At 40.6% G+C, this 13861-nt stretch overlaps 1 protein-coding gene across 1 annotated transcript in view; it reads right to left on the reverse strand.

Moving 5' to 3' along the window:
* The window catches only part of plekha8 (pleckstrin homology domain containing, family A (phosphoinositide binding specific) member 8), a 64983-nt gene extending 51839 nt beyond the window's left edge, over nt 1-13144 (reverse strand). The window contains exons 1-2 of the mRNA XM_063069509.1: nt 13009-13144; nt 760-876 (exon numbers count right to left, since the gene is read on the reverse strand). Of these exons, the coding sequence (XP_062925579.1) occupies nt 760-876; nt 13009-13048 (157 nt within the window). The 5' untranslated portion in view covers nt 13049-13144. The remainder of the gene's footprint in view (nt 1-759; nt 877-13008) is intronic.
* Between the last annotated feature and the right edge of the window lie 717 nt (nt 13145-13861).

Genomic DNA, 13861 nt, shown 5'->3' on the forward strand with positions numbered 1-13861 from the left:
ATAAGGGGAACATGAGGGGAAATTTCTTCATACAGTGGTTGGTGAGACTGGAACAAGCAGCCAGTGGAAATGGTGGATGTAGGTTTGATTCCAACATTTAAGAGAAATTTGGATCGGTACATGGATGGGTTGGGTGGCGGAGTGGAGAAACGAGCGTACGGCACGCCTTCCCTCTGCGAGCCTGCAGGTCACACTTGGCAAGGTGTAGAACCTACTTAGCCCCCCACCCCCACCCCAATCAGGGTCACGTGAAGCATGGGAGCATAGGTGCATATCACAAGTTCCGGTTATGCGGCCACGTACAACAGGTAGGCAATTTCTGAAGGGAATTGATAATGGCTGGAGTCACCCATCTTGTAAAGACGTTGCCCAGACGGTGGCAATGACAAACCACTTCTGTAGAAAAATTTGCCGAGAACAATCATTGTCATAGACCACGATCGCCCATGTCATAGGACTCGGCACATAATGATGATGACGACATGGATAGGAGGCTATAGGTGAGATGCATGTTGATAGGACTAGGTAGATTAATGGTTCAGCATGAACTAGATGGGCCGAAAGGCCTATTTCTGTGTTGTAGTGTTCTATGTCTCCATGACACGTGACAATACTAAAACAATACTAAAAACAAGCATTCTTCCCATTTGAAGACTGAAAGCTAAGATATTTAATAACAAAATCCATTATTCCAAACAGACACCTAAGGAAATGTAAATTAAGTTTTTAAGAGATGGTAAAATTGATCTGACACCTCACCTTGTATTTCACATACTGCCATCTTAATGCTGCCTTTACAGCCTTTCCAAGTGTCTTCTTGTGAATCGTAGTAGGATAAGACTCCACCGGCAAGAACGAACCAGCGTGGCTGCCATCCTGTATATAAACATTCACAACAAAGTTTTAAGTGGATTATATAAACATGTGACTACAAATGTAAATTCAGATTGTTTACCCAGAATATATGAACGGAACTGAATTACTCTATAACAATATATCATTAATATATATACACACACTCAGTGGCCACTTTATTAGATACATACATATATATACCTGAACAATCTCTTGATTACTTGCAATTAATTAAAGAAGAAAACTTAAGACAAAAATTTACAATTGAAGTAAGGAATAGGTTTCAAAGTCTAGAAATAGAATCTGTTGAAGATGATAGCAATCATGTAGAAATGAAATTTAACTCTCTAAAGAATGCCTTGGTAGAATCAGCAAAGTCAATGATTCCTAAAAAGGAAATAAAGCACAAAGAATAAATGGATGACAGATAAAATCAAAAATCCAATGGAAGAAAGTAAATCCTATAGAATATAAGTCCTTAGATAAAAAAGTTAAAATTTTATTTCAAAAAGCCAAAGAAGGATGGTTAAACCAGGAATGTGAGCAAATAGAAAGAATCCTTATTACTGATCCAAAAAGGTTACATCAACAAATCGAGAATATCACTGGTAAAAAGCTCCTCTGTTCTTCAGGTGGATGTTTGAAAGCAAAGGACGGTACCATTATCATGGAAAAAGATGAGATTATGAACAGTTGGATTGAGTATATTCAGGAATTGTTTGAAGACGATCAAGGCGAAAAACCAGAAATTAAGAAAAACATTGAAGGTCCAAGTATTTTAAAATCTGAAGTTCGTAATGCAATAAATAAAATGAAGAAAGGAAAGGCAGCAGGTCCTGATGAATTAGTAATAGAACAAATTATCACCCTTGAAAAATCAATGACATTTATGAGACTGGAATAATACCAGAAGAGATGAAAAAAATCAGTACTTATCACTCTTCCTAAGAAAGCTGGAGCAATAGAATGTGAAATACATAGGACCATAAGTTTAATGAGTCATATCACCAAGATACTTCTAAGAATTTTGATGGCAAGAGCTAAAAGTAAGATACAAGCTGAAATAGGTAAAGAACAATGTGGTTTTGTGAAAGATAAAGGTACAAGAAACACAATATTGATATTAAGGATACTATCAGAACAAACTATTCAAGTGCAAAAAGATATGTTTTTTTGTTTTATCGACTACACAAAAGCATTTGATAAAGTGAAGCACAATAAGTTATTTGAAATATTACAGAAAACTCTAGATCCAGATTCAAAAGACCTCTGCCTAATCAGAAATCTGTACTGGGAACTAACTGCTGCTGTAAGAATAGATGGAAGAGTGAGTCAGTTTACGAAAATCAAGAAAGGCGTTAGACAAGCATGTGTTTTCTCCCCTGATTTATTTCATGTGTACAGTGAAACAATACTGTATTACAAAAAATAAGAGACATCTTGGGAATCAAAGTTGGCGGAGAAAACATCAATAATTTCAGATATGCAGATGACACTGTTAATTGCAAGTATGGAGGAAGAACTACAAAACTTAATTGATATAATTGTTGAAGAAAGTGCAAAAATGGGTCTATCTATCAATTGCAAAAAGACAGAATTATGGTGATATCCAAAAAGAAGGACAACCCTATCTGCAGGCTGAGAATAAACGGGGAAGACATAAAACAAGTATAGAACTTTTGCTACTTTGGAAGCTGGGTGACATCAGATGGCAGGTGTGACATGGACAACTGAAGAAGAATAGAAAGACACCTTTACGAGAATGAAGAGTATACTGACCAATACTAAACTAGGCATGACAACCCACCTCAAAGAACTGGATAAACGTAACATTTCAGTAATGTTACATGGTTCAGAATGTTGGAAAATATCTAGTAACATGAGGAAACAAATTGTAGCAGCAGAAATGTGTTTTTTGAGGAGGATGTAAAGAATATCATGGACGAAATGAATATCTAACGAGATGTCATGAACAGAGCAAACACAAAAAGAGAAATAATGTATGAGATCATGAAAAGGCAACGTAACTTCATTGGACATATGATTAGGAGAGGAGTTAGAATGCATGGTAATTAAGGGAAAGATTGAAGGGAAGAAAGCAAGAGGAAGACAAAGACAATTGATGATGGAGACAGCAGCCGGAGAACTGGAAACAAATACTAATGAATTGATCCAGTTGACCCGAAACAGGAGTGTGTGGGCCATGGCAGTCAAGGCTCAAACTGGGCATGACACCTGATGATGATGACGATGATGATATATACCAACTCATTTATGCAAATATCTAATATGGCTGCAACTCAATGCATAAAGGCATGCAGACATATTCAAGACATTTCTTGTTCAGACCAAACATCAGAATGGGGAAGAAATGTGAGCTAAGTGACTTCAACCAGGGAATGATTGTTGGTGTCAGACGGAGTGGTTTGAGTATTTCAGAAACTGCTGATTTCCTGGGACTTTCACGCAGAACAGTCTCAAGAGTTTACAGAGAATGCTGTGAGAAACAAAAAAAAATCATCCAGTGAAAAGCAGTTCTGTGGGTGAAAATGCCTGATTAATAAGAAAGATCAGGGGAGAATGGCCAGACTAGTTCAAGCAGACAAGAAGGTGACAGTAACTCAAATAACCATGTGTTACAACAGTGATGTGCAGAAGAGCGTCTCTGAGTGCACAACATGTCAAACCTTGACGTGGATGGGCTACAGCAGCAGAAGACTACAAACATACTTTATTAGGTGGACATGGTGGAGGATTACAAATACCTGGGGATACGAATTGACAATAAACTGGATTGGTCGAAGCACACTGAGGCTGTCTACAAGAAGGGTCAGAGCCGTCTCTATTTCCTGAGGAGACTGAGGTCCTTTAACATCTGTCGGACGATGCTGAGGATGTTCTACGAGTCTGTGGTGGCCAGTGCTATTATGTTTGCTGTTGTGTGCTGGGGCAGCAGGCTGAAGGTAGCAGACACCAACAGAATCAACAAACTCATTCGTAAGGTCAGTGACGTTGTGGGAATGGAACTGGACTCTCTGACGGTGGTGTCTGAAAAGAGGATGCTGTCCAAGTTGCATGCCATCTTGGATAATGTCTCCCATCCACTACATAATGTACTGGTTGTGCACAGGAGTACATTCAGCCAGAGACTCATTCCACCGAGATGCAACACTGAGCGTCATAGGAAGTCATTCCTGCCTGTGGCCATCAAACTTTACAACTCCTCCCTTGGAGGGTCAGACACCCTGAGCCAATAGGCTGGTCCTGGACTTATTTCCTGGCATAATTTACATATTACCATTTAATTATTTATGGTTTTATATTGCTATATTTATACTCCATTCTTGGTTGGGGCAACTGTAACAAAAATCAATTTCCCTCAGGATCGATAAAGTATGACTATGACTACTATAATATCCTAATTTGTGGCACAGTCTTGTGGCAGTTAGCATTCTGCTCTGCAGTGCCAACAACCAGGGCTTAATTCCTGTCCACATCATAAGGAGTTTGTACCTTCTCCCCGTGACTGCATGGATATTTCCTCTGGATGCTCCAGTTTCCTCCCACATTCCAAAGATGTACGAGTTAGGGATAGTAGGTTGTGGGCTGGAAGCATGGCGACACTTGCAGGCTGACACAATGAACAGCACTGAAATTATTGTCTGTAAAACCAGCTTGCTATCCAGCTATCCATTCTATTTGTGATCAACCAAAACTCCGATGGAAGAAACTGATCTGAGAAATTCAGAAAAGGGATTCCAAGGTTTAAGTGACGAAAGATACGACTGTCAAAGAAAGAGTGATGGAAAGCAGGACTCTCAAGAGTCAGGAATGCAAAGACCAAAGGTCACAGAAGGGTAAAGTCATCAAGAAATTTGAAGAAAAGAATAAGAATTTAGAAATTGCGACAATGTCATCATCAAACTGTGAGGGATATTCAACTTATCTAATTGCCTTAGAATAATTGTCTGGAATTTAAACAATTATCAATCATCCACAGAGACCATAAATATAAGTGTCCTTGATTTTCTACAATAAAACACAAGACCATAGACAAAAGTTAACATAGGAATGTGAAACCATGTCTAGAAAACAAAATCCAGACACCAATGTTTTCTAAGCACAACATTCTCCCAGAAAACTAATCGGCTTGTCAAACCGATTATTTCAGCCAAACAAACCAAGGACACTGTAGAGGGCAACTTCATTATGTTCTTTAACTCCAAAACATAAAAAATTACTGAAAAGAAAAGAGAGCTTGAAATGAAAGTCTAACTTGGTGTTTACTTTGTGAGGCACACACGTATCATGTAGTAGCGTTATGATATATGTATTTCATTTAATTTCACATGTAACCCATAATGAATTATTTAAATGAACAAGAATGCTAAATCAAACAATATATTTACAATATCACTAAAATATTAAATGCACAACACTCCTCCCTGCTTAGCTATAAATTCCATCACCTCAACTATATACACAATATACTATATAATGCAACTACAATACAGCCATCCACAGCATAGTCAATTTTTAACTTGTCCTATTCAGGTGTAAAGATTTCATCACTGTGGAGGCTTTCTTACTCTTGTGGGATAATGTCTTTCCTGGTGAGGCTGTGAAACAGTTTCAGATTTTGGGGCCTCCTCCGTGGTGGTTGCAGGAGTGGACTCTGGGTCGGCAAGAAGTGGTTCTGACAGCTCTAGACACCTCTCTTACCCTTTTCTTGGGGTTTCTCTCTTTCTCTTCTCCCTTTTCAACTTGCTTTTTTTTCCTCACCTTCCTTTTTCTTCTAGTTTCTTGTATCTCCACATTTGCTAATTTCTCGAGAAATTGCATCTTATACATCTTATATTTCATTGCATTTCTGGCATTCTCTTCCTCTTCCTTTTTCTTCTTTCTAGGACGTGCATCTTGATCTTGGGAAGGTGCATTTAGTTCCCCGGAGTATTCTCTTCTTAATCCTCCTATTGCTCCTTTTACAATTTAATCAATCCTCTTGGGTTCCTCGTTCACAACATCATCTGACAAATCCTCTGTTTTCGTATCTCTATTGACTCCTTTCTTTTTGGCCTTCCATTTATCCAACTGGGCTCTGGTCTTTGTATCTACTTTTACAAGCAGCTTTTTGTCTCCCACTTGAAGTTCATGCAATAACCTTAATGCACCCAGCATAGATTCTGGTTCTTTATACTCACAAAAGTTGAATACTTGCAACTTTCCTGAAGATCTTTCAACTCTCTTCTAGTTTAAAAATCAAGCTACATTTTGTAAGTAACTGCCTAATTAACAAATCAGAAGCTTCCTCAGTTATGGTACCTACAAAAACTGTTCCAGTCAAACCAGGGCTTTTATCACTTTCATGATTCCTCTGAGCAGCATGGTCTTCCCTTGGTGCAATATACTTTCCAACCAGAGGCATAGAGGTGGTTTGTCCTCATTTGGGCAACGGTTCATGAGGTACACCATGGAGATAGATACTGGATGATGCAACACTTTTCTTAATTTGCTTTTAGTTGACTCCATTACAGGGGATGTGACATTCCCTGGAGCATAGAAGAATGAGGGGAGATTTGATAGAGGTATATAAAATTATGATGGGTATAGATAGAGTGAATGCAAGCAGGCTTTTTCCACTGAGGCAAGGGGAGAAAAAAACCAGAGGACATGGGTTAAGGGTGAGAGGGGGAAAGTTTAAAGGGAACATTGGGGGGGCTTCTTCACACAGAGAGTGGTGGGAGTATGGAATGAGCTGCCAGACGAGGTGGTAAACGTGGGGTTTTTTTTAACATTTAAGAATAAATTGGACAGATACATGGATGGAAGGTGTATGGAGGGATATGGTCCGTGTGCAGGTCAGTGGGACTAGGCAGAAAATGGTTCGGCACAGCCAAGAAGGGCCAAAAGGCCTGTTTCTGTGCTGTAGTTTCTATAGTTTAAATGGTGAATGGATCTCCAATCAAGTTGTACTAGTCTTCGCCACTCATGCTGGTCCTTCTGTTTTTATTACATACAAGCCCAATGTGGTTTGTTGGTTGTTGTGTTTCACTGTTACAAATGTCATTCCCACAGAAGTTACCTTTTTTTCTCCAGCATAATTTTTTAGTTGGATATCTGCAGGCTTCAAATCTGCATCTTTGAAATATCATTCAACCTCATTTTGTGGAAAAGCTGAAACAGCTGAGCCAGTGACCAATTCCATCTTAAATAATGTGCCGTTCACTTCTTGTACAAGCCATATTGCTTTTCTAATGTTAGTTTCCACATTGTAAATCTCAAGGCTACACAGTTTTACTGTTATTTCATCATTGTCAGATTTTTCATCAAAACCATGCAAATAGGTGCTCTTTTTTGAAACTGCAACTTGACTTTTTAATCGATTTCTCTTCCCTGTGTAGTCCATTTACTTTGGTCTGCCTGACATGCTCTTCGTATATCTCCTACTTTGCTTAATTTTCTGCAAGTTTTACCTTTAAATCTGCATTGATCTGGTTTACAGTATGTGAGCCCCTGCCACAATAGTAACACAATTTGTTTGGCCAGGCTGGTTTCTGTCTAGACGTTGCAATTTTGTCCACGCACACTTTGATTTCAGACTGTCTCTGTCTGCTGTTTCCATTTAAACTGCTCTTTTAAATGTAGGGTGTGCTTCAGTCAGGAGCTGTTTTTGAACACTTTCTTGTAAGGTTACATAAACTAAATGGTCTCCCAGCGTGTCATTTAGCCCATCATTGAACTGACAATACTCCGACAAACTCTTCAATTCAGCCTTGTACACTGAAATGGACTCCCTTTCCTTTTGATTCCACTTATGAAACCTAACGTGATCTGCAATCAGCAATGGTTTTGGCTCCAAACGTTCCTGTATTACTTTCACAATAACAGCAAAGCTTATCTCGACTGATTTGGTTGGAACAGTCAAACTTCTATGCAAACTGTATGCTTTTCAACCCAATGCACTCAGCAAGACTAGTACTTGTTTCACATTGGCTATTCCATTTGCTTTAAAATATTGTTCAATTAGTTCAGTATACATATTCCAATTATCTGTTGTGTAATCAAATGCATCAAACTTTCCGATGTAGCCAGCCGTTTCTGCTCTTTTTTTAATGATTCATATCACCTGGTAATCTTCCATTTTCAGCCTATTTTTAAATCAATTATCTTTCCTATTGTGAAGAAAACATGCTACGCTTCCTGTTTTTTTACTCAAATGTCTCACTGGTTCAACAGGTAGGTAGTCACCACAGGTTCATTTTAAATGTGCCTCATCACCACTGTTATGTTTTGTAACTCCAAAACAAAAATCTAATTGAAAGGAAAATAAAAGAGCCCAAAATGCAAGTCTGACTTTGTCTTTTTCTTTAAGCAACATGCACACATATGATGTGGTAGTGTCATGATGTATGCAGTTCACTTACTTTTACATATAACCCATAATGAATTATTTAAATGAAGAATGCTTAATGAAACACATTTACAATATTACTTTAATTCTACTGAAATATTAAATACCCAAAGTTTTCTGTCCGAGTGCTCACACTCCTCTCAGTGGCCTGTGCTTTTGTGAAATCCATATAGTGGCCTTGTCAGCTTCATGGTAATTTCTCTATTAACTGTGATTTTCCTTAACATTATCAAATAAAATAATTTCCAGAGGGAGTGTCTATAGTTTCTGTTGACATTTAATTTGTGAACTTTGACGCACAGTGGGAGATCTTTACAGAGATCAGATGTCTTGGTATAATTGTCATTACTGTCTGCTCACTACTTGTTAGTGTGGTGATCTAATAAACAAGATGATGTGCTTTCACCATTAATGGTATCAAACCATTCTTCTTCCTGCAGTATCCTTTTGAGATACCACTTGGCGTTATGTTCCTTCAAACATTCCAGAACAGTATTAAGTGGAGACATGCTGCAACATTTTCAGCCATCTTTAGTTGCATGCAAAAGTTAAACTAAATATAAACAACAAGCATTCATGGAGACGCAAGGAAAAAAGAATCACCAGCCACCCCCTGCACTATTCCTCCCTCTCACCCTTGTGTACTTGCCTTCTCCCCTTACAGTGCTGACTCTGTTGTGATCATAATCAGCATACCATGATCCTACAGCCCAGCTCTGGTCTGAAGCAGCTTCACACCAACTGTGTGTTTGGATAACCAGGGGCCAAAGAGCCTCACAACACACTTCCAATGTCATCAGTGGACAGCTGGTAGTACTCTCATCCATGTCTGAAGTCTCCTCTCGCAATACACGAACACTACAGTGAACGACCAGGTCAGCAGGGAAGTTTCAGTCTACCTTCACTACGGGACTTGTACGTGTCCAGGACAAATGAGGGGGCAAGAAAAATCATTGCGGACACTACCCGCCCTGCAAACTGCCTTTTCCAAAAGCTCCCTGCTGGAAAGCACTATAGGGCTATTGAAACAAAAACTTCACATCATCTTAAATGTTTCTCCCTCTAGGCAGTTAATCTGATCAAACATTCCAGTCAGCCCCCTCCCCATCTATTATCTCATCACTGCACTGTAAACACTTTTAAGTCACTTTTTACAATGTTGTTTATAATGTAAGTACATGTATTTATTTATTTAACATTTTATTCCATATCGATATTTTAACCTCCAACTTTGTTAGCCTTTGAATGTGTGTATGCATCATCCCCCACCCTCTCCCAACAACCCTGATTTAACCTTAATCTAATCACGAGACAATTTACGATGACTGATTAATCCGGTATGACTTTGGACTGTAGGAGGAAACGGGAGAAAACCCATGCATTCCACAGGGAAGACTCTTTACAGAGGACGCTGAACTCTGATGCCCCGAGCTGTAATTGCGTTGCACTAGCCACTACACTATTGTGGCACAAGAAAAAAAGAGAATTCTTCCTTTCCTGTTTGACCCTTGATCGTGATCCAGTCCTGTTCCAGGAACCCATGCCAACAATCCTAGTACAATATCGAGGAAATACTGTCTGAAGTGCATTCTTTTAGATGCAGCAGGCTCAGGCCTACAAGCACTTTAGGCCAGGACAAACATTCCTTGAAGGAAAGTGGAAACACGTTGGACTGTTAAAGACTTTGGGATATCCTAAAAGGGTCATGAAGGATGTTGCATGCATGCAAGTCTTTCTTTACTTTGTAATTAAATCACATGGATTGTAAATCTGATTATACAAGATCATAACGTAAAAAAAATGTTCTTTTTGGCCGTCTTAGGATACTTCTCAGGACAAGAGAGCTGAACAGAGAATCGCCAGATTGAGCTCAAACCAGGAAAGTGTGAAGTGGCTCACTTTGGAAGGTCCAATTTGAAGACAGAGTAAAGGGTTAATGGTAGGATTCTTAGTAGTATGGAGGAACATAGGGATCTTGGGGTCCACTCAGACTGATAGGGCAGTTAAGAACATGGATGGTGCGCCAGCCTTCATTAGCTATCTGGGACTGAGATCAAAAGACGTAAATTAATGTTGAAGACCTATAAAACCCTGGTTAGACCATACTTGGAGTATCATGTTCAGTTCTGGTCTACTCAATATTGGAAGAATGTGGAGGCTTCAGAGAGGGCGCAGAGGAGATTTGCCAGGATGCTGCCTGGATTAGAGAGCATGCATTGCGATGATAGGTTGAGTGAGCTAGGCCTTTTCTCTCGGGAATGAAGGAGGATGAGAGAGTTGACTTGATAGAGGTGCATAAGATGATAAGAGACATGGATCGAGTAGATAGCCAGAGATTTTTTTTCCCCCAGGGTGGAAATGGCTAATATAAGGTGGCATAATTTTAATGTGTACACAGAGAGTGGTCAGTGCATGGAATGCACAGCCAGGGGTGGTGGAAGACATGGCATTTAAGAAACTAGCAGCATTTAAGAAACTCTTAGGTAGGAATATAGATGATAGAAAAAAGATTGACGTTAGAGTAGGTTAAAAGGTCAGCACAACATTGTGGGCTGAAGGGCCTGTAGTATGCTGTAATGTTCCATGTTTATGCTTATTTACAACTGCTATGTTTGAACAGAGGATACTATTTGACCTATGTTGGAATGAAGTTCCTGGAAAAGAAGCAGATATGCACAAAAACACAGAGTGCTTTCTTATCCAGCAGTCTTACGTGGACTGGCTGTACAGGGTGGTATCAGAATAAAATTTTCACTGTTCAAATGGGCCCTTGCAATATATAGGGATTCCCTAAAGGTTAATTTGCAGGTTGAGTCGGTATGGGGAAGACAAATGCAAATTTGGCATCCATTCAAGAGGACTAGAATATAAAAGCAAGGATGTAATGTTGAGGCCTTATAAGGAACTGGTGAGGCCTCACTTGGAGAATTGCGGGCAGTTTTGGGCCCCTCATCTAAGAAAGGCCATACTGACATTGGAGAAGGTTCAAAGGAGGTTTGCGAAAATGATTCCAGATTGAAAGGCTTATCACATGAGGAGTGTTTGATGGCTCTGGGCCTGTACTCACCGGAATTCAGAAGAACGAGGGGGATCTCACTGAAACCTATTGAATGTTGAAAGGCCTCAATAGGGTGATGTGGAGAGGATGTTTCCTATGGTGGGGGGAAACTGGAGGACACATCCTCAGAATAGAGGGACATCCATTTAGAACAGAGATGAGAAGGAATTTCTTCAGCCAGAGAGTGGTGAATCTGTGAAATTCATTGACACAGGCTGCTGTAGAGGCCAAGTCATTAGATATATTTAAGGCAGAGGTTGATAGATTCCTGATTAGTCATGGCATGAAGGGATACAGGGAGAAGGTAAGAGATCGGGGCTGAGAGGGAAATGGATCAGCCATGATGAAATGTCAGAACAGGCTTGATGGGCCAAATGGCCTAATTCTGCTCTTATAGTCAAGTCAAATTTATTTATAAGCACATTTAAAAACAACCCATGTTGACCAAAGTGCTGTACAAACCATAACAGGTAGCTAAAATCACAAATACAAGAAACACAGATATAAACAAGGCACACAGCTTACAGGCACAAAATAAACAACACATGAGCCTGGGCACAAGCCAAATATCAGCCACATCAGGAAGATACAAACGCTAGTGAATAAAGGTAGATTTTGAGCCTGGACTTAAAAGAGTCAAGGGAGGGGGCAGATCTGATAGGGAGGGGAATGCTGTTCCACAGTCTAGGGGCTACAACAGCAAAGGCGCGGTCACCCCCGAACTTAAATTTAGATCGCAGGACAGCCAGGAGCCCCAAGTAAGCCAACCCTGAGGGACCTGGAAGTAGAATAAAGGGTTAGAAGGCATGCGATATAGGAGGGGGCCAGCCCATTTAAGGCTTTATAAACAAACAGGAGAACCTTAAAATCAATTCTAAATCATACTGGTAGCCAGTGGAGAGAGGCCAGGATAGAAGTAATATGGTCTCTCTTCGGGGATTATGGTCTTATAATATCTACCTTATTAATCTATTTATAATACAAAATATGGTTCTGTCCAAAGATGGCATTCATGACTTTCAAAATGTTGCAAGTGAAAAATGCAAACATCTAAACCATCAGCAATTTAAATTTACTAATCAGCATAATTCAATTTAAAGGAATACACCAGTGAGGACATATTGGAGAGGTGGGGCCTCAGGAAGGCAGCATCCATTACTAGGGACCCTCAGCATCCAGGACATGTCATCACCCGGTTACTACCATCAGGAAGGAAGGAAGGAAATGAAGACACACATAACTTGCTCACCTCCACCACCAGATTTCTGAATTCATCCATGAAAACTATATCATATTCTTGCACCAGTTATTTTGTAATTTATAGTTATTTTTAGAAATGTCTGCAGGAAAATGAAAATTATGTCCAGCAATTTCTATTTTCAAATGGAAAAAAACACCAGTAATAGTAGCTTTACTTTTCTTCCCCTGACCCAGATACCTGACCACGGAGGTGTAAATCTGTACGTAGTTTATCCAACGCAGTCTATTGATACCGCGTTTTAAACTGTAATTGCTTTATAGATGGGCCTCCGGAGAAACCCAGCCACACTGTTCGGAAGGTCCATGCACTGCAGATTATTTCAAGATTGCAAAAGAATGCCCTGACAGAGACACGGGTCTCCAACCCTCCACCCATGCCCCGCGACCTCACGTCACACGCCGGAGACAAGACGGCCAAAATTACCACTCAGATAATTGGTCCACTTATAAAGCATTCCTTCCATGATAACCGCGGAGACCTCCTACCATCCGCTCGCTCACTCGCAGCCCCCCAACTCGACCCGTCACGATGAGCAGAACCAGAAGCGAGCAGGGGGGAGAAGAGAGTGACGTCGATTGATTGACGAGCTGCAGAGCCACTCGGCAAAGGGCCCTGGCACTCAGCTGGAGGCGTTCTGATACCGGGCACAGCCAATGGTAGATTGAGTCTCTCAGCGTGAGTCTCTCCGCAAGGAAGAACCAATAGGCGCTTACGCCAGCCTAGGAGAAAGTTTGACACTTTGGGACAGCGGCGTGACGGAAGGATTCATTTAAAAGTGCATTCTAAGGGCATTTAAACCAGATTTCCTTCATCCTAACACAGAATTGATGGCACAATCTATGGCCTCACTCTTAAGGCCGTATTTTGGTTGTTTGTTCATCTTTATCATTGATTCTATTGCGCTTCTTTGTCTCTACTGTGAATGCTCTCAAGAAAATGAATCTCAGGGTGGTGTATGGTGACTTATATATACTTTGATAATAAATTGACTTTGAACTTTGAAGGGTCTCGACCCGAAACGTCCACTGTCCGCTTCTCTTCAGAGGGTCTCACTCGCGGAGCTCCCCCCCCCTCCCCCCGTGTGAATGTGTTGCTGTACTTTTGCCGATTCCGCCTTCTCGCTTGTGTCCTCGGTGTTTCGGAAGGTGGGGAGGGGAGGGGAGGGGAGAGGTTGGGTTGGGGAGGGGAGAGGTGAGGTTGGGTTGGAGAGGGGAGAGGTGAGGTTGGAGAGAGGAGAGGTGAGGTTGGGGAGGGGAGGGGAGGGTGGGGCGTAACA

Source organism: Mobula hypostoma, chromosome 17 (assembly GCF_963921235.1).
Source record: "Mobula hypostoma chromosome 17, sMobHyp1.1, whole genome shotgun sequence".
NCBI classification, from domain to species: domain Eukaryota; kingdom Metazoa; phylum Chordata; class Chondrichthyes; order Myliobatiformes; family Myliobatidae; genus Mobula; species Mobula hypostoma.